Consider the following 23,685-nt stretch of genomic DNA (forward strand, 5'->3'; position numbering starts at 1 on the left):
TAAGTCGGCCCCAAGGTGCACGGAGACAGTTGAATTTGCATGGCGCCGAAGCCTTCAAAGTGGGCGCAGTTGTCATACATGCTCCGCCTTCTTGGTATCCTTAATTAAATTCATTGTCATCACGAACTCCTATTCAGTGCGCGCTGGTCTAAAGTTTGCAAGCTTTCGCTGCAGCTGTGATTACTGCTTTCGGTCCACAACAGTCTTATGGCGTTCACACAAGCTTGTATCTCTGGCGTAATACAGTGCTCAGATAACCCTGACTCAAGCTTCCCGTGATGTAATGGGTGGTTGCATTCTATGTTCACATATTGCCTGAGCGAACTCCTGGTTACCACAGGCCTCTGTCAACCATGGTGCCATGAGTCTCACCACTGTGACCGTACAAAGGCGATGATTAATGTTTTGGGTTTAGTCCTTGGAGTTATGCTGCCAAAACACTGATATGCCCCTCCAGGTGTTAAGTATCGTCGGCTAGGGCATTCCTTAACAATAACGTCCTTTCGAGCTGTTCGCTGTTTTCAGCTGAACGTGTTGTCCTGATTCACTCCGACCGAACGTACGAATTTCGCGCTTTTGCTTGGACGGTCCGCATTTAGTGCCCGAACCGCCCACCAGCTGGCGGCACGTGTCCCACGAAGAAGCCACGTTTCCGCTTTTGAAAGAACCCGAAGCTACGTACCACTCCAGTTAGAGTGGGACGACCACTCTGCGAAGGCTTCTCTTAAGCGCTTCGATCTAATACTCTAGTTCTTTAACTTTTCAGCAGACAAACGCTCATTGTTGAAAAGTAACACGAGGACGCTGGATCACACCATGTTCCTCCTTTTCCTTCTGTGCGTCTCTAAGGTCTTTGCTACCGGCGACGTTGGTAAGCTTCGAGTTTTCTTGCTCTCCGCGCTGTATCTTTCGTATGCGTTTACAGCAGATACGTAAAAACATGAAGCACTGCATGCGAATGAAGAATGACTGGCACACTGAAAAGCTTGGTGCAGGGTCACTTTCTGAGTGCACGCTTGAACCTGTGAAGAGTGATTCTGAGAAAATATACATCTGCCGAGGCACAAATCGACAGCAAGTTATTCATAAAATCGACAAGCAGTTTTGTTACCGGCGTGTTGAGGCAGCGTGGAATCGATCGCCTGTCCTCTGGATTTTGCAACTGTGTGCATTAAGAGGAATAAGTCAAGACTGACTAAATGAAGCCGGCTTTCTGCTCCTCCTAAACAGCACCCAAGGTTGGGAAGTTCGGCTTTCCCCCGGACGTAGCTCTGGGTGACGAAGTCATGGAAAACTGTGTGGTCAAGAAAGGCAGTGCCGGACCGTATCGCATCACGCTGTTCAAAGACGGAAAGGAGATCCGTAGCGGCGACCACGTCACAGTGTCCAGCCACTCCAGGAACAGCGCTACGCTGCTCATCGCCAGCCTCAGACCGGAGGACGTCGGCAACTACACCTGCACCGCGAGCAACCCCCACGGCAGCGACAGCGTCACTGCCCCGCTGGTCGTCAACGGTAACCGCGCTTGCTTTTGTTCCCGGCATGCACTTGACAGCCCGCCCTGCAAATGTGTTAGTCTCTCTTCTGACTACCGAAAAACCGAAACGTGTTGTGAAATTACCCGCCGCTGTGGCTCAGTGGTTAGGGCGCTCGGCTACTGATTCGGAGTACCCGGGTTCGAACCCGACCGCGGCGGCTGCGTTTTTATCGAGACAAACCGCTAAGACGCCCGCGTGCTGTGCGATGTCAGTGCACGTTAAAGATCTCCAGGTGGTCGAAATTATTCCGGAGCCCTCCACTACGGCACCTCTCCATTTATTCTTTCACTCCCTCCTTTATCCCTTCCCTTAGGGCGCGGTTCAGGTGTCCAACGATATATGAGACAGATACTGCGCCATTTCGTTTCCCCAAAAACCAATTATTATTATTATTATTATTAATATTATTATTATTATTATTATTATTATTATTATTATTATTATTATTATTATTATTATTATTATTATTATTATTATTATTATTATTATTATTATTATTATTGTGAAATTACTCGGGAAGTGACGATATACTATGTTGTGTTGATACGGATTCTGATTTTAGTTCGGCACGGAGAATCGCGCGAAATGGTATGAACCGACGCTCTACGGTGTGATTTTGATCATAGTCATGTACCCGCACCCACGTGACTACATATCATCATTATTCAATCCTTAAAGGCTTTAGGTTGAGACACTTTGTTTTCACTTAGGGTATATCGACAGTGGTCAGTATAAGTATACGAACCAGTTATGGGCGCTAGGAAATTACAAAGAGAATAAAACTGAAGAAAATATTGAATGACAGTAACTGGAGAACATGCATTTGTGCAATGATAATTTGGTGCAGGAAGGAAAAGTGAAAAGGAAAACAATTATAGTAATAACCCTACTTGCAATGCTATTTTATTTTCATTGGCGTTTCTGCTTGTTTCGGAATAGCTTATGTGAACAAATATTACGCGAAAATGCGCCGTTGGTTTCCCGCAGCTTGACTGCATGGCGAGTGCATCACTAGCCCTTAAAGCATATGGCGGCGCGCATTAGCGGCCTTGTACGTACGAATGCATGTTAAAGCAGACGCGAAACCACGTATGCATCAGCATGAAACTAACAGAACGATCCTGCAAGCATGTGCCAAGACAACAGTGTTATTGTTCAGTGTAATGTGGAATTCTTGCTGCTGGCGGCTGTTTATTTCGGGTTCCTGAATTTCACCGGCCTCCGACCGCTATTGTGCTCACTTATCAATGTGTCCAGCATGCGGATACTGATCAATCAATTTCATAATAAATGTGTCATGTGATCGAAACACTCTTCTTGAAATATACTACTCCGTTTTTGAAGAAAATGCTTCGGGATCGGACGCTTTGGACACAAAGCTCCTTGACCGTCGAAAAGATAGTGTCCTTAAATATCACTTGCAGATATTAGCACAAAGCGTGACTCGACACCGCTTTGTGCTGCCGTGCTGCTTCTGTATACTATAAAGCCATTTGTCGAACCGATTCGACTTCATTGGCGCGTCGCGGGTGTGGTGAATGGTCAGATCGGATTTACTGTTCTGTCACAATGTCCTGCCACATTTTCTTTTTTCTTCTTTATGGTTATACCTCGTCGAAAACTGGCTTCGCCGAAGAGACAAGATATAAATGGCACTTTCGCGGCGCGACTTCTTTCCTCATTTTTCGGCTCCGCGGCACGCCTCTGCCAACGGAACGAAGTCGCGTGCAGAGCATTTCTGCCGTTGCTTTTGCCATATATGTTGCGTCGGCGACCGCGCCTGCTGTTCGCAGTTCATACCGCGAAGCCTTAATAGCGGAGTCGAGCGGGGCAATTTCAAATATTTTTTTAATTTTCACTTGGCCTGCCCGCCACCTAACGGACGTAATTGAGAGCACTAATTGCTGTTTTCTTACACAAATGCGCACGTATGTGTTGCAAATTTCTGGCATCGTCCATAGTTAAATCTGCACAAGGCCAAGACGCCAGCGAAATGTTTTCTTCCAGAAATCGAGATGTAGCCTCGTAAGTGCCACATTCCGAAACCATCAAAACGGCGCATCGCGGTACTTTGAAATGACTTAAGTTTCGAATTCACCTAACTGGTCCGCCATCATCTTATTCGCGGAAAAGCTTCGAAATTTTACAACCAAATATCGCGGCTTCCACCATCCCACGATCACGAGTCTTGAAACTGTTCGCCGGATGAAACTGGCCGTGTGGGGTCACGAGTTACGGAAACTTCCGACAGGTGCCGCTAGTTGTCCGTACTGTGATTTCTCCTCGCATCTGTCGGGTCCAAGTACATCCGCTCTCACTTTTCAGTATTCGTCGAGGCGGCGCCGTGCTTCACGTTTAGGGATTTCGGTGATCCCATTTGCCAGTACCTCAACGATGAGGTGCTCCCTCGTGTCGCTTACGTTCTTCGCGATTCTTTGCTGCGGACCAATGCGGGCGGAAGGTGAGCACCCTTTCGGGCAAATCTTTCGAATTGTTTCAGCGCTTGTCGTGGCAAAATGTACTCTCAACACCCCATGCTGCTCCTTAAATTGTCATATATATCACACTTACGTAGCAGTGTCTGATCCTAACCACTCAATCAATTTTTTTAGGTCTACCTAGTTGCATCAAACTACGACTAGAGATAAAATTGAGCCTCCCTCACATCCGCCACAAAAGTTTATCCAAGGTTGCAAAGAATCACAGACATCAAACTATGGCCCCTGATTGACTATCCATTCACTTCGAAATCAGTGTGGCCAGAGTAGCGCATTTCCCTTCATATCCGTCTTCAACCCGGATAAAGTTTTAAAACTTGGTTGGTGTGAGGCACTACAAGCCTTTGAAGTCATGCTCTGATGGCCGCCACCCGGGATTAAGCACCAAGCCAGCCAAACCTCCCCTAACGCCTTCCCTTGCTTGGTTCATCAATAGTTTTTACCTACCTACCTTGAGAGTGCACGGGTATTTGGAATGCGTGGCTCAGTACAGCGCTGAATAAGAGGACCGTTCACGTTCTAGGCCCGCCAAAGCTGCACAGCTCGGGATTCTCAAGCGAGCTGAGCCTCGGCGAAGACGCCGCTGCCACGTGCGCCGTGAAGAAGGGCGCCTCGGCACCGCTCTCACTGAGCTGGCATAAGGAGGGAGGCCGGGAGATCATCAACACCGACCGCGTCTCCGTTGTCATCAAGGCCAGCAGCGCCATGCTCACAATCGATTCCGTTCGGGTGGAAGATGTTGGCAATTACACCTGCACGGCAAGGAACGCCCTGGGCAGCGACACCCTGACAGTCCCGCTGCTGGTTGCAGGTGAAGCACTGAACGCCACCTACTATTTTTTCTCTTTACCAAATACGTCGCCGCGATCGCTCAATGCTCGCGGCGTTCGCGAGGTCGCGGGATCGAATACCGGCCCCGCCCGGCCACATTTCGACGGAGGCGACATCCAAAAACGCCTGTATGCTGTGCGATGTCGGTGCATGTTAAAGAACCCCCTGGGAGTCGAAATAATCCGGAGCTCTCCACAACGGCGAAGTCTTCCTCTCTCCCTCATTTTTCTCCTGCTTTCATTCGTTACATCTCGGCGAGGTTCCGATGCGTACCGAGGGAGGGAGCGACAACTATTACTGCGCTTTTTCTTTGCTCACGAAATGTCTGAAAAATTTTGTCAAGAAAATAAACAAGTGCCAGTAAGAGTATTTCTACAGAGGCGCAGTACGCAGCTTAGGACGCTGCGCTATGAAAAACGTGCTTCAAGCCGCTGCCACCAGAGGAGCTTCTTACCGCTTTTCTCTCGTGTGTGGGAAGATATATGGGCATTCAGTGCAACCCTTCGATACGCCTTGGTACATGTTTTCACGTTCCTTTTCGCGATTTTTTCTGGGGCCACGAACCTTACTGCTCTGCGTTGCTTTGATGCGAATGTATTATCAAAAGGATACACCTGCGATTCTCAACTATGTGAAGCAACTGACTGTTAAGAAAAAGACACGCGGGTACTTTATGCGAGCGCAGCGCTTTCGTCGCCAGTCACAGGTAGCACGACATTGGCGCCACAGGTTTGAACTCGTCCCCTTTCGGTGCTAGTGCTGAAAGTAGCCACCAGGTGACTCTACCTGTCCAGTCACTCCTATATAACTCGCTTCCGCAGAACAGCTACTACCCCCAGCGTTTCTCACTCCGTGAAGAAGCATTCAGGGAAGTCGTAAGTGCAGTTTATCCCTCTGCTTAGAAGACTCTGTTGGTGTCAGCGCCCATTGAAGGTCTGAAGGGGAAAGAGCCCGGATGAAGCCATGCCGGATACTCTGAATGCACTCCTCTTATTTCTGGTTCTTTACTCGACAGTCGAATCGGCAACGGCGTCTGGTAAGCGTTATCGAATCCGTTCACATCAATTTATCGCGATATGTTCACAGTTCGTTGCTCCAAATTCGTTTTGCAGACGTGCCAAAAGTTGGCGACCTGTCGTTCCTCTCCACTCCATCGATGGGGGAAGAATTGATTGTCATGTGCGTCGTCAAGAAGGGTGCCGTAGAGCCTTACCGCATTACATGGCGCAAAGACGGTTCGGAACTGAGACCAACGCAGCGACTCTCCACGTCTTCGGTGTTTAAGAGCAGTGCTGCGCTGAGGATCGCGAGCCTTCGTCCAGAAGACGTCGGAAACTACAGCTGCACGGCGACCAACTCGTTCGGCAGTGATACCTCATCGGCTGCGCTTCTCGTACACGGTAACGAAGCCTCTGTATAGTACGAAAATATTTGTGCGCTGTAAATCAGATGTAAAGACTGTCTCGTTAGACTTGGCGTGCTTGGATGGATGTCATTTTTGCGGCCCTTTTCTGTAGCTTACTCGGCTCCATTTCATGTCATCACGTGGTGTGAAAACATGCCGCTCTGCGAGGCAGCTGTGCCGTGGGGCCTCCAGTAACTGCTTACGGAGCAATAAGTCGTTGCAGTTGATTTTTGTTAATCGTCAATAACCAGGTATGAAAGAGGAGCACATGCGTGACGCAATTTTGTCCTCAATATCCCTCAAGAATATCACCTATGGGGCAGAAACGTGAAGCTAACGAAAAGAGTTCAGCTTAAGTTAAGGACCACGCAGCGAGCCATGGAAAGAAAAATGATAGGTGTAACGTTAAGAGACCGGAAGCGGGCAGAGTGGGTGAGGGAACAAACACGGGTTAATGACATCCTAGTCGAAATCAAGAGAAAGAAATGGGCTTGGGCAGGGCATGTAATGCGAAGGCAAGATAACCGCTGGTCTTTAAGGGTAACGGAGTGGGTTCCAAGAGAAAGTAAGCTTAGCAGGGGGCAGCAGAAGGTTAGATGGGCGGATGAGATTAAGAAGTTTGCGGACATATGGTGGGAGCAGCTGGCAAAGGACAGGGTTAATTGGAGAGGCATGGGAGCGGCCTCTGCCCTGCAGTGGGCGTAGTCGGGCTGATGATAATGATTATTACGATGACCATGTCAAGGATAATGGAGTGTATATCGTTACTGCAGTGTACTTTGTACCTGCGACAGAGCGACACTGCAGTCACGCATCATCATCAGTGCCAAAGGCCTCACATCATTACTCTCGCGAACGCCTCTGTACTATGGCGCCTGGTTTGTGTTGTTTTTCTAAGCCTGAGCGCAATACGATTGAGGTGATTACTCGGAAGCGGCGACGAAGGCTATATTTTTATGTCGCTGTAACAGGTATCTAGTGGTAGCATTTCAGCACTTAGCAGATTTCTTGTTTCCGATCTCGCAGAATTGCTTGAACCTTATGCAACAGGCGTTTTCATTTCTGGCTAATGGTCCATGTGAGCGGCTTGGCCTTTCGCAACAAGTTTCGAAAATGCTGGCCGGTAATCTCACTGGCACCTGCCGCTTGCCTTCGCTTTTATGTTTTGAAACATTAATCTAAAGCTTGGCGATTCCTGAGGGCAGGGAACGCATCCAAGTTGGCACGGTACTTTCGCGCATCTTATGCTTTTACGGAGTGTTTGAATTACGCCGCCTAGGCAGCCCGCACTGGTGCGTGCAACGCCCACTAGGTGCCGGCACTTGTCCGGCTGGTTGCCCTTCTCGCCGTCGATAGCCCGATTCTCAGCGTTTTTCACATCCAGCACTGCCAGTCGCTGTGACGAGATCTGTGGTCTACACAGACTCAACTTTCGTTCGGAGTACCTTGCGCGTACTGAATCTCCTCTGGGGAGTCCCAAGCCCCATATCCAAGCTAGCAAGCCTACAACGTCCGCTTTCTTGCCATCATGATAAACCCTACTGCGGTGTCTGCATTGTTTCTTATCGTCATCGGTCTGGCCTCTGCAGACAGCACCGGTAAGCAATCCCCCAGACATCCGGCCCACCTCCAATGGTCATCACTAAACGTAGCGTGCGTTACTTAACTTCCTGTTCGCGGGCCCGCCTTTCAGGACCACCGTAAGTTTTCGAATTCACGTTTCCCCCGGAAGTGGCTCTGGGCGACGAAATCCTGGTCGGATGCGTCGTCAAGAAAGGAGCGCATGGCCCGTACCACTTCACGTGGCAGAGAGACGGCAGGGATCTGGAGAGCAGCGACCGGCTGTCAGTGTTCGGCCAGTCCAGGACCAGCGTCGCGCTACGCATCATGGGTGTGCGGCCCCAGGACGTGGGCAACTACACCTGCGTGGCGAGGAACTCGTTCGGCAGCGACAGCTTCACGGCTCCGCTCGTGGTCCACGGTAATGCAAAAATTTGTTTTACGGCGGCTGTGTGGTCGGGTTCTAAGTTCCGCGCATGTGGCCTTTCTAGAAAGAATTACCAAGCATCGCCGCCTCGTGTTCGGCAGGGAGACACGAGGTCATGTCGTCGTTCAGTTCTTGTTCACTGTCCGTGTCCGTGCCTTTTTGGGCACTTGAGCAACAAAGAGGCGGCTACAACTGTGTGGACCGCCACACCCTTTATTTTGAGACGAGGGAAGAATAAGAAGAAAACGGGTAATTAGCTGCTGCTATAAGACACGCCATGTACAGGGTGTCTTTGTCCCGTTGTTTAGCCTTAGCTGTAACGCTTCTCTGATACGTTTTACTAAGACCGTGTGGTCTGCTAATGTTGGGTGCTAGAGACAGTCACACAGATCTGCTGGCAAGGAACGATCTCCTTGTCTTGGTTTTGGCAATCAACTTTTTGATTAGGGGCAATCTCACAAAATATGTGAAGAGAGGTGTGGATCACTGCAAGATGAACATGTGTGTGTGCGTGTGTGTGTGTGTGGGGGGGGGGGGGGTCCTATAAGCCGTGCACTGAGCGGTGTGCGTACGGCAACCACCGTATTCTTTTCTTGGAAAACAAGAAATAAAACTAGCTGTTCTAAGCTCATGCAGCCACATCTGTAGCATTCGTCGCATGTAACAGTGATCGCGCGCTCACATCGCGACGCGTATGCTGTTAGCAGTTGCCCGCACCGCTCGCAGTATCATGGTTGGCCAAACCAGGATTTGTAACTGGTCAAGAAGTGTCATTGAATCCGACCATGTGGCGTCTTTCCGTGGACGCTACAGACGCGCCGCTTAGGGACTACGCGTGTGACTTCGGCGAGCGGGCCCGTTCTGCACTTTACCTCTCACTTGCCAAACACATGATGCGATCTACTGCTGATGTCACCATACTAGGAGCCGGACACCCAAACATTAAGGTGTCCGTGATTGCTCAGTGTTCTCCCTATCGCCAGTCGGGCGTTCACAATTCCCGGAGTCACTGGCGCGGACTACAATTACAAACCATTATTGCGTGCACGATCGTTCATCGCACCTTGCAGCGAAGTTTTGGCATTATCGCTTTTTTTCTTCAAATCAGTGTCTTTTATTGTCGAACAGTGTTTGATATAGAACTCATCAGCTTTATTTTACCGCACCAGTTCCCTCATGTCCGACCGGTTTATCAACGGGTCATAGTGTTCGCGGCCTGTACTGTATAACGACTGAATTCGGATTCCATTCCGTCTGTGTGTACCTGCTATTCGTGATTTGCTGAAGCGACACCGCGTCCGTGTTCGCTCGTCATAATTGGCTCACCGGTTTGGCCGCTGACAAAGAGGGGGAGGAAAGAAGCTAGAGACCAATGGGCAATCGAATCGCTATGTACCGGCCCAGACATGTTTAATTCCTCGATGGCCAGCGCTACTCTCGACGCTGCAGACTTATCTGCAATAGGGTACTGCGTCAGGTTCATAACGCCATCAGCGACAGCGAATTACGTGAATCGCTATACCCCACCGCCCAGCTGTGCTCCTTTGGTGGGCACGCGCTTCTTTCATGAAGTTTTAGAAAACGTCTGTCTGCGGCGTGCCTGACGGTCCCCTTCGCCCCGTGACGTGACGCAGTGTGTGGACTTAACAGTGCGATGAACGAACCAAATTCAGTGGATCACTCGGGATGCCCGGCGCATAGCACAATTACATCGCCGTTATTAAAACGGAAATGATCAGGATATAAAAGTTTAAAAGCACCCGTGGTGTGAAATCTGCAAAGAACTGCGCGGTCAATTCGCGTTTCAATGCCATGGTGTGTGCTTGTGTCTATGCTTGAGCGTAAATCCGAGGAATCAACCACGGACGTGCACTGCTGCTTTTATACCTCCGGTGTATCAACGCGTTGTCTTATAACATCTCGTCGTGGTAGGAGGAGCTGCGAGATTGGCTCTTAGTAGATGAAAAAAAGAGAGATATGGATAATGGCGTTAACGCGGACGCACGGTGAAGGCCAACAGTGAACGCTATTACTTTTTTCGACTACAGACGTTGGAGGAAGTTCCAAGGGCAATGTGAAATTCCCGCGCACTACTGTCCGCGACGCACGCCGCTTGTTGACGTAGTTCGCGACAAGTCCACGAAGCGGCGCTAGCTGTCCATTGCTGCCGCCTCAGCTGCCATTCTCGGTTTGGACGTCACGAAGCGCGCCACCTTCCGCGGCACATAGCCTAAATGACGCCTTTGTAGTTAGCCTCCGGTTCGACTCGTGCGGAGATATGAGCTTGCTGGCAGTGTTTCTAACATCGGCGACTGCATTTGTGCTCGGGAATGCCCAAGCGGAAGGTAAGCGATGAGGCATCTTCTTTTGTGAACGCTATTTTACAGAAATTTACAAACCTCAAGCAGTGCAGTTGTTTGTGAACCAAGTGAAACCGTAAACCAAATTTTGTTCGCTGAAGTTCTTAAGAGTTCTAATTGTAATTCTGACGCAATTAAGCGACGGAAAGAAAAAAGCACGTATATTGTCTAAAATAGATTATCCCAGATTTTTTTCCCAGTTATACCTATATTTACGATCATTTAGTCGCCTGTTCCCTAGAGTTCTGAAGAAAAAAAAGCGCTCGCCCTTATGGTAGCTTTCTCACACTTGTAGCAAAACTATGCCGCTCTTAGCTTAGAATGAACGACATTACGGACTTAGTAACCGCGTTCTGAGCAGACGTACGCACTAAACTGGCTTACACTTAATTGTCTCACGACGGGCTCACGATGCACAACTCGGCCACGACTTCCTTGCTCACGTTCCAGTCGCACCAAAGTTGCAAAGCGCTGGCTTTCCCGCTGAGATCTCCCTGGGAGACGACACTGCTGCGGTGTGCCTCGTAACAAAGGGCTCCTCGGGACCCTTCAGGATGGCCTGGCTCAAGAACGGGAAGGAAGTGGGAAACGGCGATCGCGTCACCGTCGCTGTCAAGGCGAGAACCGCTGTGCTGAGCATAGAAGACATACGAGTCGACGACATCGGCAACTACACCTGCACGGCGACTAATCTCTTTGGGAAGGACGCGCTGACCATCCCACTGCTTGTGAAAGGTGAACCGCTTTGCATGGTGGTTGAATTGCGGGGATTCACATAGTGACTGCTTTGTTGTAGTCACTGAAAGTCAAGCTATCTTACCGCCTACTTCCACTGGCTCACTTGCGCGCCAGACTGTTTTCCGTATTAGAGTCCCTTTATATAAGCTGTTCAATCAAAATCAGGCACAAATCCTGGTGACTTTTTTTCTTTCTCATGCTCTGTAACACAGCAGTGGGCAGGCATCATCTTTTATAGTTTTTGCTTTCCGTGAGTAGCTGCGAGGAAAAAAAAAACAAGATATGAGCTCAGCCGGTTTGCCACCGAAATAGTGGTAGTAGTAATGACGCGAATACGTGTGGTAATAATCAATATGAAGGCGCGTCCTTTTGGACATCTTGTGCGAGGAATGAGGCGGCTCTTTTCTGCACCGAAAGGTACTGCTTAAAATATCGCCAATGAAATCGACCATTTTTTCCCTGATCCCACCAAACGCAGGCCATGTTACGTCGTTTTTATCACGTGTATTTATCCCTCCTGGCTTTTCGGAGGGTGGAATAGAAAGAGTAACAAAACCGCTTGACTCTTTCTTACAAATTTTACTAACATAGCGCTCCGCCAAACTGCTTACTATACGTGGTGCATCAGTGCACACGCATCCCTGCGAGGAACCCTAGTAACTTAGCTTACTGTGAAGAGCGCGAACGGACCTAAGAGAACTTGTACTTGGCTTGCAATGATGAAGTTGCTGTTCAAGAATGCTTCCCGCAGGCGGAGTGGACACCATGAACAGCAGCAAACGCTCTGCATCTCTTTAATCTCGCAGCGATCTGCGCGTAGCTCTCTAATTTCGACGGGACTTTTCCTCGAAATACCGTTGCGAGGGGAGAATGACGAGCTAGACCAGGTGCAGTTACCAAAGCCGTCGAGAGATGTCTGGCCAATCCACGCTGTATTCGGTAAATCAAATATTTGTACTCTTGGGACAGTAATGTCTCAGTCCAGATGAACTTATCATTCCCAATTAGTTCTCTTCCAACTTGCGTTACGAGAATAAGAAAAAAAACAGACGGAGAAAGCGGGAGAAAACCGGAACGAAGCTCGCGTCTTGGCTGATGTATACCACACGGTCTCGTTGTAATTCTGTTCATCGTCTTACTTTAGGCAACCAGAAGGCACGAGGAAATATGCGACCGTACCTTAACACACACAAAATTAACAAGGGAGGGGAGGGCCTTCCCTTGTTCAACTTTGTGCGTGTCAAGAAACCATCAGCATGCCCTCTCCGTACCATTGACCGTAGCTTGATTACAGTATGAGGGAATTTACAGGCTCTGTCAAAAGTATCAAGCCCAAGGGGTTTCCTTCTAAACCGTGCGGTGGCGCTCTGGTAGCGTCCTTCGAAGTCCCAGCTTTAGGAGGAGGTGAAAACGATAGTTTCCGTCGCCTTCAGGTGATTTGGAACGCTGGCGATAAACAGCGAGCCACACCGCAAGAGACAGAAGCAAACCCATCAGGCTGTTTACTTTTGATACAGGCTGCTTGTTTTTAATATATGGCTTTCATCGTGCTATGTTACAAGCAATGCACTTGTTTGAAACGCGCCTTTATGCAGCATGTGCGGCTCTAAAATAACCATATCTCTCTTAATAAGCTAATAATAGCGTGCTGAATGGAATCTGCGGTAGACTCATTTCTGTTTTGTTTCATTGTCGTCTTAAACATTTTCCAGCCACACAGAACTATCTTTAAAAAGAAGTCGCACGAACTTGATGTAAAGAGTTAAGTAATGTATGCTGTATACGTAACCACAACTGCAGAAAAAAATTCCAAAGAACAATTCCTGCAGTGAAAACAATTGTGAAGTCTCAGAAGCCGCAAAGGACACGAGTCAAGCAATTAAAGGCCGATTGTATTAATCACCGTTTTAAAATACGCAAATTCTGCACAAGTCACACGGGGAAAAACAGATCACTGAAGAAATCCTGTTCTGTACACTACATCCCCTTCCTGAAGCATCCCTGTATTGTTAAGGAATAAGAGCGCGCTCAATTTGAAGGCGCCGCGTTTTTTAATGCCGCGCTGTTCAAAGACAAAACCGAGGACTGCAGCTTCCGGTACGGCCACGAGATGCCGCTAGCTGTCCATGTTCTGCCGCCGTTGGAGTGCTTGCGCTGTTTCCGCACCTCAGGGCGTCCATTTCACTTCACTCCGGCCCTGCCACGGCACGGTTACGAAAGGGTCATTGTCGCTTTTGTCTCGTCTATACGTGTAAACATCACCTGTGCGCTCGGAAACTGAAACAAGGACATGAAACAGCGCGGTGCGCTTTTTGTATCAACGCTGTTGATGTGGATTGCACGCGCTCGATCACAAGGTGAGGGCTCCTCTTTCCTTTAAGCGACACTTAACGGTTGATGACTTCAACGCATGCCAATTCTTAACGGCAGTTAGTGAGTCTTGAGATAGTATCTGGCTCTAAGAAGTGTTCAACTGGAAGCCGCCATTTATGCTTATCATAAGTGCGGAGATAAACGGTAACGCTGTGCAAGTCTTTGGAGATTGCTTTCTGCCCAAAGTTAACAACTGTATAGGCCCACATTTCCATGAGCTGCTTTTGCAGTTTTGCAGCACGTTATTAAGTACACTATACTCGAAGAACGCGTTATATTCCGACCAATCTCCAAACTTCATAACGTTGCTCGGCATGAAATCGTGCTTTTTCAATCCGTCACATCTTTTTACAAGGTTAAGCAGAACAACTTAGTCGCTCATGTTGCCCTGTGTACTATAGCGTTTCATGAAATAGCAGAAAAAAAAGATACCTTTCGCCTCATGTATTTGTTACGAAGCCCTCCTAGAACAGTATAGAGTGCCTGCGCCGTATGTGTTGTCAGTTCCAAGGCACACCAATGACGATTGTGAAAGGGTCGCTCATGTTGCAGCGCCTCCGAGGGTCCAAAGCTCTGGATTTCCGAGCGAGATTTCTCTCGGGGACGACGCGGTTGCGACGTGCCTCGTCAAGAAGGGCTCGTCCGGACCATTCACAATGACTTGGCGCAAAGACGGCAACGAGCTCGGAAACACGAATCGCATCAGCATTGTCACCAAGACAAGTAGCACAGCTCTAAGCATCGAAGCAGTGCAAGTCGACGACATAGGCAACTACACGTGCATCGCCGCCAACGACTTCGGCACCGATGCTCTGACTCTGCCTCTGGTTGTGACAGGTGAATCGCAACCCTCATCAAACTGCCCCGCTCCTTAAGGCTGCTACCTAAGACCCGTGTAGGAAGCGGCGCAGCTCACCCACACACCAGCAGGTCTGGCTGTTAACCTTCGAAAGGCGGAGTAAGCACGGTTGGCGGCAGCCTCATATTTTGCGCAATGTGTGGCCAATAACCAGAGCTTGATACGACTAAAGACATGCTATGATGTGACGAGTATAATCATACTCGTAATTGATGAAATTGTGAATGTTATATTGCGACAATATTCATGCATTCAGTAAGCACAGATGTTTAGCGTTTCATTGTGTTTCACCCAGTTTTATGTATCTGTATTCCTCCCAAGGGCGATAAACAAGGAGTGAAACACTTTCATTCCCTTTAATTTTTCATGTCGTGCACGCAAGCCATGGAAATATAAAATTATTAATTGAAGCTACGCGCCTCGCTTGAGAATGGTATGTCTTGATAGCGTGCAGTTAACACAAAAGACGTGCATTAATCCCTCGGGCTTTCGTTGCTACAATCTATGTGCGATGCGCCACCGAGGAATGCCTCAAACCACTCTGCGCGCACTGACGGACGAAGTTCGCGCCTTTCATCCGCCGGTTATTTTTCCCAAGCGTCACCAGAAGGCAGCACGTGTTCCATCGCGCTGCCTTGCACGTTTACCTCCGCAAGAGCCAGAACCAAGCTCCATCCGTGTAGTCTTTTACAGTCAGTCGGCGCGAACCGTTCTAACACGTCTCTCTCCTTCGACCGTGCAGCGTCAGGTGAACCATATCTTGAAATGACGACTTTGCGCGGCACCCAACTGTTCTTACTGATGACCTACATGCTCCCTTCGTACGTCTTCGCCGTCGGCACTGCTGGTAAGCGTTTTGACGAGTTTTCTGGCAACCTCCATCTGATTCTGCCCCCTTTTTCTATATATCCTTTTTTTTCTATGAATAGACCTCTGTCATGTAGCATCTCAGTGTGTATAGAAGATTATTTAGAAAGAAAATGATCGGGGCCAAGGCTGAAGAAAGTCACTTGGAGGGAGACAAATCCATTTCTTCATCCAATCCTAAACAGCACCCAAGGTTGGAAAGTTCGGCTTTCCTCCGGACGTCGCACTCGGTGAAGAGGTCATCGAGACGTGTCTGGTCAAGAAGGGTAGTGCAGGACCATACCGCTTCACTCTGCTCAAGGACGGCACAGAGGTGAGCAGTGGCGACCGCCTAACAGTGTCCAGCCACTCCAAGAGCAGCGTGACACTACGCATCGCCAGCCTCCGACCCGAAGACGTCGGCAACTACACCTGCACCGCGAGCAACCCGCACGGTAGCGACAGCGTCACGGCGGCCCTGATCGTTAATGGTAACGGCATTTATGGAACGCTTTGGCTTACCGTTCCCGAATTACTGCGCATGCGCGCGGCGCGCGTGCTAAGCCAGCGCCCGAGCAGGGTATGAGGTAACGGTGCGGGACTTCTTTTCCCCGACTTGGTGTGGGCTTGTTGATGCAGTTGCTACTTGAACTACAACGATAATAACATTATATTGCGATCATGTTCAACTAGTGCTACGTAAGTTCCAGATTGACGGCGCCCCGCGCGGTATTTTCATGCGTTCTGAAATGTCAGCACGCTGGCGTTTTCTTCCATTTATGCTCCATCAAATCACGGACGGCAATGGAACCTGCGGCCTCGTGCTCAAAAAGCTGTACGTCGTAGGTGTTGACCCGTTGCGGCATGTTGTTTCACGTGAGTTCTGGTAGCTCACAGGAGCCCTAACCGCCTTTCCAATGGAAAAGTCGTCTGGGATGGAGGAACCGGAGACCGCTACATCCTTTTTTTTTTTAATTGGTTTTGGGGGGAAAGGAAATGGCACAGTATCTGTCTCATATATCGTTGGACACCTGAACCGTGTTGCTGTCGCTGTTTTCTGAGTGTCCGTGCTGTTTATTTCGACATATTTTTTAAGCGTCTGCCAAACCGCGCGTAATTCGCGGCCACAAGTACTTAGGTTTCTGACCTGACGTAAGTTACGTACGGAGGGTACGTAACAAGTTTGGCATTCCGATTTTTCCTACGCACGCGGGGTCCATACTTGTCGAATATGCCGCGTTTGAAATTGGTTGGTCTGCAGCAGCCGTCGACAGGTGCCGCCACTTGTCCGTAGTTGACGGTGTAAGTGTACTCTTTGTATTTGGGGCGTCCAGCGACTTCGCAGCACTCGACGACACGGCGCCGTGCTAGCATCTCCCAGTGGGCATTCTCAAGTTTTTACAGTCGCTGAGTCACTGATCCTTTCTTGCAATGATTAAGACCTTGCTGGCATCTCTAATCTTCACCTTAGCGCTTTGCTGCGGACGTGTGCGTCCTGAAGGTGAGCAATGAATTATCAGCGAATGGCATGCTGAACATTTCGAGCTTGTGTCATAGTTGCCGAGACGACGTACTGGAATAGAGAGTACAGAGTTCAGGTACTCACTCAGGTTTAAAGTATCTTAACTAAGGATGTAGTGGTGGTCCTATGTTTTCACTTGCACTTCAAATCCATGGTTACTGTGTATGATGACGGGGGCCAGTATATACAGTGACACTTTGAGCATTCGGAGAGCATAACCACTTAGGAATTTTCCTGAGTACTGCCTGTACGAGTTCAAATTCAGCCTCACGTTTGTACCGCGTAATTTGAACGAAGTATCTGTCTAAAAGTATTTCACAACGCTGACCACTTAAAATGCTAACAGATTGTAACGACACAAAGTGATACGGGTTTAACAGCATGCGAATACGTGTTTCATCTGGCATTCCCCGTCCTTGCACTTCGCCGAAATTTTACCAAATCCACAAAAGAGAAAGCACATTTTAAATCTGTTAGAGTGAGGAATGTTGTGAAGCCGCGTAAGTCATTCTGGCGAATAAGTAAATGCTCGTGTTCCAGGCAAGCCCAAGCTTCGCAGCTCGGGATTCTCGAACGACCTATCCCTCGGCGAATTCGCCGTTGTGACGTGCGCAGTGAAGAAAGGCGCTTCGGAACCGCTCTCATTGAGCTGGCACATGGGTGACCGTGAAATCGTCAGCACGGCTCGCGTCTCGGTCGACATCAAGTCCAACAATGCCATGCTCACCATCGATTCCGTTCGAGTGGAAGATGTTGGGAATTACACCTGCACGGCGCGCAATGCCTTCGGCAGCGACGCCCTCACACTGCCACTGCTGGTTTCAGGTGATGCCGGGTGCTTTGTTTCGGAATACTGTTTCCATTGGGGATTGCGGAAGTGTTCTGCGCTGAAGCAAATTTTTCATGCCAAGGGTGCTAGACTACAATGTCCAAGGATGAAACATGGAAGCATGTACTCCGCCCTGCATTTGACATTGGCATTTGCAATGCATTTGGCATCCGCAAATGCATTGAAGCGTGCCTTTATGGTAGGTGCTTCAGGCACGGTGTCTGTACAGGCTAGAAGAAAATTGACTTCGATGCTGGTGCTTTCGTAACAAGCTAAAGCTACCCGTTGTGCTACCGCGACACCTATTTTAACTGACGAGCTGAGGAGCGACCATGACCCCGAGAGAAGGCGTCCACTTCGCTTTCGGGTGGTGGCAGATTCGCGCCACATTTCGAACTCACTCGGTGAGTGCGCGAGATGCCCGTCAGATGTCGTTAGGTGTCCACACTTCAAGCGATACGGCTGCTGGAACTGCGGTCCATCACACTACTCAGTTCCATTTCTTTCACGCTGCCGTCGGCGAGGTGTGCTGTCACTGAAGACGGGGCCTGTCCCCGCAGTCTCCATTCCATTCTCCATCTGAGGCCAGCTTGCTACTTTCAAATCACGGAGGCCATGCGCGGGTTCAAGAATTCCGTCCTGTGCTTTCTGGCTATTCACTGTACCACGCAAGCGGTAACCGCTGTCGGTAAGCGTTCTGTACTGTTCTAGAGTTTTTGCACTGTCGACCGGGGCATCCGCCATACCCGACACCCGCATACAGGTACAAGGATTTGTCCCAATTGTTTCCCTCTTTCCAGGGGTGCCCAAGGTGGGCGAGTTTTCGTTCCCTTCGAATCTAGCGATGGGAGAGGAGGTGATCGCCCTGTGCGTCGTCAAAAAGGGTGGCGCCGAGCCCTACCGAATCACCTGGCGCAAAGACGGCGTGGAACTGACACCTTCCGAGCGGCTCTCCACTTCGGCGGTGTTTAAGAGCAGCGCGGCACTGAGGATCGCCAGCCTTCGTCCCGAAGACGTCGGGAATTACAGCTGCACGGCGAGCAATGCTTTCGGAAGCGACAGCGCCTCTGCTCCGCTGGTCGTGCACGGTAACAATTCCACTGTCGTACGAGAACTTCACGCGATACGAAGTTGCATTCCTGTACGACTGCAAGTCGTTTTGCAAGACCGGGACGGCAGGCGTATATAACTATAATAGGTTTTTGGGGAAAGGAAATGGCGCGGTATCTGTCTCATTAATCGGTGGACACCTGCACCGCGCCGTAAGGGAAGGGATAAAGGAGGAAGTGAAAGAGGAAAGAAAGAAAGAGGTGCCGTAGTGGAGGGCTCCGGAATAATTTCGACCACCCGGGGATCTTTAACGTGCACTGGCATCGCACAGCACACGGGCGCCTTATCGTTTTGCCTCCATAAAAATGCAGCCGCTGGGGTCGGGTTCGAACCCGGGAACTCCGGATCAGTAGCCGAGCGCCCTAACCACTGAGTCACCGCGGCGGGGCGGACGGCAGGCGGCGACATCCCTTTTGAGCGAGATATAATTCGATTACAGCGACATCATAAAATCTGTCGGTTCGCGTGTCGCTTTGTGCAACATTGCTGAAGGAATGAAGAGGGAGCGCGATTCTGTGCCGTAAAATGCCGAGATAATATGCCACTGTAAGTTACATGCCAAGCGAAGTGAAAATAAGCGCTGGCACGACAAAAAAAAATGGAACCTGAGAATCTCATTGACGCTAATCCACAAAGATTACCTTGGAAATGTGAAGTCGACACGTTAATCGCTGTTGTCGGTGCCTGCGCAAAAACTTTCACAAAACTGCTTCGAGCTACATTTGTACGCAGGCGCAAGTTTGGTGTTCAGGAACACGACACCTGTATATGATACGTATGTTCCTCGATGCTAAAGCCTTGGGTGCGTTCTCAGTTCTCTTGATGGGACCCTGAGCTGGTAGATCCGGCGTCGGGCAGAGTCATCCCACCCCATACCCGTAGTGTCCATTCCAACTGTATGTATATAGGACGTTAAGTAACCATCCCTCTGGTTGTGTATGGCACCCGCCGAAGAGAAGTCGCTGGATGGAAATACTAGCAGTGCGCTGCATTGGATTGATGTTTTCGCAAGTATAGAAAACCGCGTACAAAACAAAATTCGGCTGCTTTTTCGGACTCGGTCATCTCTTGGAGTATTAGAGTAGTTATTTATTCTAGATCTCGGATGCCGCTGTTCATGGAACTTTCATAGAAGAAAATAACTCCTGATCACATCAGTCTCCATCTCAGGGGCGCATTTAAGGGTCATTCTTGGAGAGGGCGGTTGGTGTTGGCAGTCCCGTTTGAACCTTTTTTTTTTTTTTGGGGGGGGGGGGGGGGGGAAGCATGGTTTCACACTAAATTTCTCGCTTGTTCAACTGTTCGATCAAACATACTGTCACACATTTCTACTACATGGATAACTGCGCCCGAACCATGTGGGTGGTCAGTCGGGGTCGGACTATTGGGGACAAGTTATCTCATAATATTACAGTAATTACTTTCTTCAACATGGATGTCGTTCTTCCACATTAATCGAGAAGAAAGCGAACCGCGTGCCTTATCCTCGACCTCTCTTTTTCCGTCAAAGATATCTTTGCGTAAAACTGCGTGAGCTGCTTTAAATGTACTTTTCAACTGACCTGCGTGACAAAGTCCCTCTATTTGCACGTATTTGTGTAATCAGCGAAGCGATTTTTGTCTGCTTTAAGGAAGACATGGCGCCATTGCGGTGCCACGTGCTCCGACTTTCGTAGTGTGCAAAACGTTCACTAGATGCCGCTAGTTGTCCACCCTCGGCATCATCCTCGATCGTCGCCGAGAATTGCCTGCGCTGCCCGGCCCTTTCCATTCTGTACTAACCGCTCCGCTGAGGAGCCGAGTCTGGGAGTCATCTAGAGTCTAACGTTACCGGCCATCTGTGACGATAGGCGAGGTACGCATCTCGAATCGACAAGCGCGTGGGAAATTTCCCTCTGCTGCCATGAGAAACCTTCCGTGTGCCCACACGTTCGCTTTCATCGTTACCGTCATCGTTTCTGCAAGCGGCTCTGGTAAGCTAACGTCGGGCCGTGGACGCTCCCCTCATTTCCGCTGTCGTGTCGACTAGCTGAAACTTGCTGTTTCCAGGGGCTCCAAGGGTTTTCGAATTCGCGTTTCCGCCGGAAGTGGCGCTGGGCGACGAAATCCTCGTCGGATGCGTCGTCAAGAAAGGCAGCTCGGGGCCCTACCACATCTCCTGGCAGAAGGACGGACGAGCGATAGAAAGCAACGACCACCTGTCGGTGTCCGGCCAGTCGAAGGCCAGCACCGCACTGCGGATCGCCGGTGTTCGGCCCGAGGACATCGGCAACTACACTTGCGTGGCGAGGAACTCGTTCGGCAGCGACAGCTTCACGGCGCCCCTCACTGTTCACGGTGAAACAAACTTCTTCCGTACATAACTCGCAGCATGATCTGCCAGTTGTAAAGCTGGGATAGGTCACGGTTCAGGCAAGTTGTCTGCTAGGTCGCGCTGGCATTTTATTGATTCCTGCGCGAAAACGTATTTCAACAGGCTGAACACTGTGCGCTGGCAGCTCTCTACAGGCTGGGGAATGGTGACAAACTGCTCTGCTTATGTCAGAAATTTCCGGACAGTTTGACGGATGGCATACGAATTGAGGCAGTAATTTGCAAGTATTCACCAACTTTCCGCATACTTACGAACAAAGACGCGAACCATTCATGAGTGCGGGTGTGCGTGTTTTTCTAGTTAGTGACGTCATGCAGCCACCAATGTTCTATTCTGTTGTTCAGGAGTGCGCTTCGTTTAAGACATGTCGTTTTGCCGACTTCCGCAGATAAGGTGCAGACGATAGGTGCTGACGGGTGTATTACGGGCTGGTGATGTTCATTACGAAACGAATTGCATTCGCATTGTCAGAGTCGTATTTCGTGTTGTTGTTTCTCAAATTGTACTCGTCTCGCAACTGTTTCTCTTCAATAAGCCACCTGGTCGTCGCAATTCAGCACGATATTCTGTCGCTTGAGGTCACGCGCTGCAATGCGCAAGTATGGGGGTAGGGGGGCTGCGACAAGGCAGCATTGTTGAGTCGGCAAGGTGCTGTGCTCCTCCCACGAAAACAAAATAATGAAGTGACTCTCACTACGTGCGGTTATAAAAACGGCACTGTGCAGCTGTGTTGAACCCGAAATGCGCAACCTGCCGTAAAATCCTATAGCGAAAGGTAATCGCACGAGACAATACACGCCTTTCCCGGAAGGTCAAGCTGTCCCGAGACGAAACGCCGCATGGCTTCATACTAAACGTGACGGTATATTAAAGAATGTTAGCAAACGATAAACTTCAAGCTTTATTCTAGAAGCCAGTAATTTGGCACTGACAGCAGCAGAAGTTCTGTTCGGATGAGTTCCGTCGACTTACACTTTTGGCGCTCGCTGGGTCTTCTGTTTTCAAAGTTTTTGTGCACAACGGTACACATGCTTTCGTTACTGAACGTTAATGCAACTGACCTTTTCGGTTACACTTGTGGAACTGGTGGAATGAAGCGGCGAGTCTTTTCGGCGCTTCGAAGCTGCCTTAGAGACCGAGCCTTCCAAGTGACCGACAATGAAGGCTGTCAAGAACTTTGGTGCCACTGGGCTATGTTTCGTGAGGCTAAACTGAAAGGCAAAGCTATCTGTTCATTTTTCACTTGCCTACTGTGTTCATATGCACTGATCGTTAAGCGGCCTTAACACGCGTGAACGGCACCTCCAGGTAGTTATCAGCCCCGCCGTTCGATGCGTAGTCGTAGACCGTCTTGAGTTCTGGCCTGGAGAGGAATCCGCGTGCCTTTTAGTCCACACGCAGCCATGACGCCCCACTCAGTCTTATCTACCAACCCGGCATTTTATACGACCATACTAAATTTTCACAGTGATTCTCGGGCCAAGACTGGCCTGATCTTCAGCGAATACAGCAGGTTTTCTTTCATTACCAAACATAACTGTTTAGGGTACTAAAGAATACAAATTCGATTAGTGGTGTTTCGACGTCCCCACTCATCACTTAACTGCGACAACAGGTCATTTTTCGTCCAGTCGTAAATACTGCACATTTAATGCTGCACCATGTGCCGGACAGACGGCCAGCGATTCTCATGCTCGTCATGTAAATTCCATGTCCACATGCCTTGTTGCGCACTTATCCTTCATTCACAACCGTACCTCCGGAAATGTATTGAATGCAATTTTGTGCCGTTCTCTAAAAGTGTAAAATGTGTTCTCCTACAACCTCGTCACGATCACTCACCGCCACGCACTGTATCTGCCCCGAATTTTGATTCACAAAACACTCATCACTTATTTGCGAATGCAATTAGTTTTCCATTATCAAATGTACCGAAATCGAGGAAACAGCATACTATTGAGTATTTCAGCTGGATAATGGTTCGATTTTAGAATTTTTCTTCAAGTAGCAAAAAGGCTTATTTGCTACGTCATTTGCAGAAGCAAATGTTGTATATATTGCCGTGTGTATCCATCGTTAGCCTAACTAGCTCTCATGATGTCTCTGTTCCATACACTCTATTGCATTGAAGTCGTTATTCCGAACAGCAAATTAAAGCTAAATGTTGTGAAGTAATCTACTTTCACACTAGGTCACGTAAGTAGTGGTGCCGTGAAAAATTTGAACAATACACATGTATACCTTACATTTGTCAATACCTATTGCGAGCAAGTAGATAAATAATTAAGTAAACAACGCCGGAATTTCGGTATTTCGAAACTTTTGCTCTGCGCGCCACGGAGGACAAGCATTCGTCACCGCACCTATAGTTTTCCAAACCTCCACAAGATGCCGCTAGTTGACCACGCCACTCGT

The 23,685-nt window shown here is 49.2% G+C and overlaps 3 protein-coding genes across 42 annotated transcripts in view; all 3 read left to right on the forward strand.

The window, feature by feature from the left end:
- Window positions 1-23,685, forward strand: part of LOC144106767 (cell adhesion molecule Dscam1-like) — a 163,831-nt gene that overhangs the window by 91,185 nt on the left and 48,961 nt on the right. The window contains exons 1-2 of one of the 40 annotated variants that reach the window (XM_077639638.1): window positions 10,523-10,604; window positions 11,070-11,354. The exons of 33 other annotated variants lie outside the window; for them this stretch is intronic. In XM_077639638.1, coding sequence (XP_077495764.1) covers window positions 10,538-10,604; window positions 11,070-11,354 — 352 coding nt within the window. In that variant the 5' untranslated portion in view covers window positions 10,523-10,537. Of the gene's footprint in view, window positions 1-10,522; window positions 10,605-11,069; window positions 11,355-13,540; window positions 13,715-14,282; window positions 14,568-15,276; window positions 15,437-15,641; window positions 15,927-17,502; window positions 17,783-23,685 lie in introns of those variants that run through there. 6 more of the 40 variants (XM_077639660.1, XM_077639639.1, XM_077639659.1 and 3 more) reach the window with 6 other exon arrangements.
- On the forward strand, window positions 689-5,647 carry LOC144107241 (SPEG neighbor protein-like). The gene is made up of 4 exons (XM_077640238.1): window positions 689-871; window positions 1,231-1,515; window positions 4,560-4,847; window positions 5,625-5,647. The coding sequence occupies exons 1-4, from the start codon at window positions 817-819 to the stop codon at window positions 5,645-5,647; spliced, it is 651 nt and encodes a 216-aa protein (XP_077496364.1). The 5' UTR covers window positions 689-816.
- On the forward strand, window positions 19,835-21,267 carry LOC144107242 (protein turtle-like). The gene is made up of 2 exons (XM_077640239.1): window positions 19,835-19,907; window positions 20,946-21,267. The coding sequence occupies exons 1-2, from the start codon at window positions 19,835-19,837 to the stop codon at window positions 21,257-21,259; spliced, it is 387 nt and encodes a 128-aa protein (XP_077496365.1). The 3' UTR covers window positions 21,260-21,267.

This window comes from Amblyomma americanum, chromosome 10, assembly GCF_052857255.1.
Source record: "Amblyomma americanum isolate KBUSLIRL-KWMA chromosome 10, ASM5285725v1, whole genome shotgun sequence".
In the NCBI taxonomy this organism is placed as follows: domain Eukaryota; kingdom Metazoa; phylum Arthropoda; class Arachnida; order Ixodida; family Ixodidae; genus Amblyomma; species Amblyomma americanum.

Coding starts and splice junctions, on each gene's coding strand:
- LOC144107241 (XM_077640238.1), top strand. CDS start 817: ATGTTCCTCCTTTTCCTTCTGTGCGTCTCTAAGGTCTTTGCTACCGGC. Junction 872..1,230: donor CTTTGCTACCGGCGACGTTG/GTAAGCTTCGAG, acceptor CCTCCTAAACAG/CACCCAAGGTTGGGAAGTTC. Junction 4,848..5,624: donor AGTCCCGCTGCTGGTTGCAG/GTGAAGCACTGA, acceptor TTTCGGTGCTAG/TGCTGAAAGTAGCCACCAGG.
- LOC144107242 (XM_077640239.1), top strand. CDS start 19,835: ATGGCACCCGCCGAAGAGAAGTCGCTGGATGGAAATACTAGCAGTGCG. Junction 19,908..20,945: donor TTGGATTGATGTTTTCGCAA/GTATAGAAAACC, acceptor TGCTGTTTCCAG/GGGCTCCAAGGGTTTTCGAA.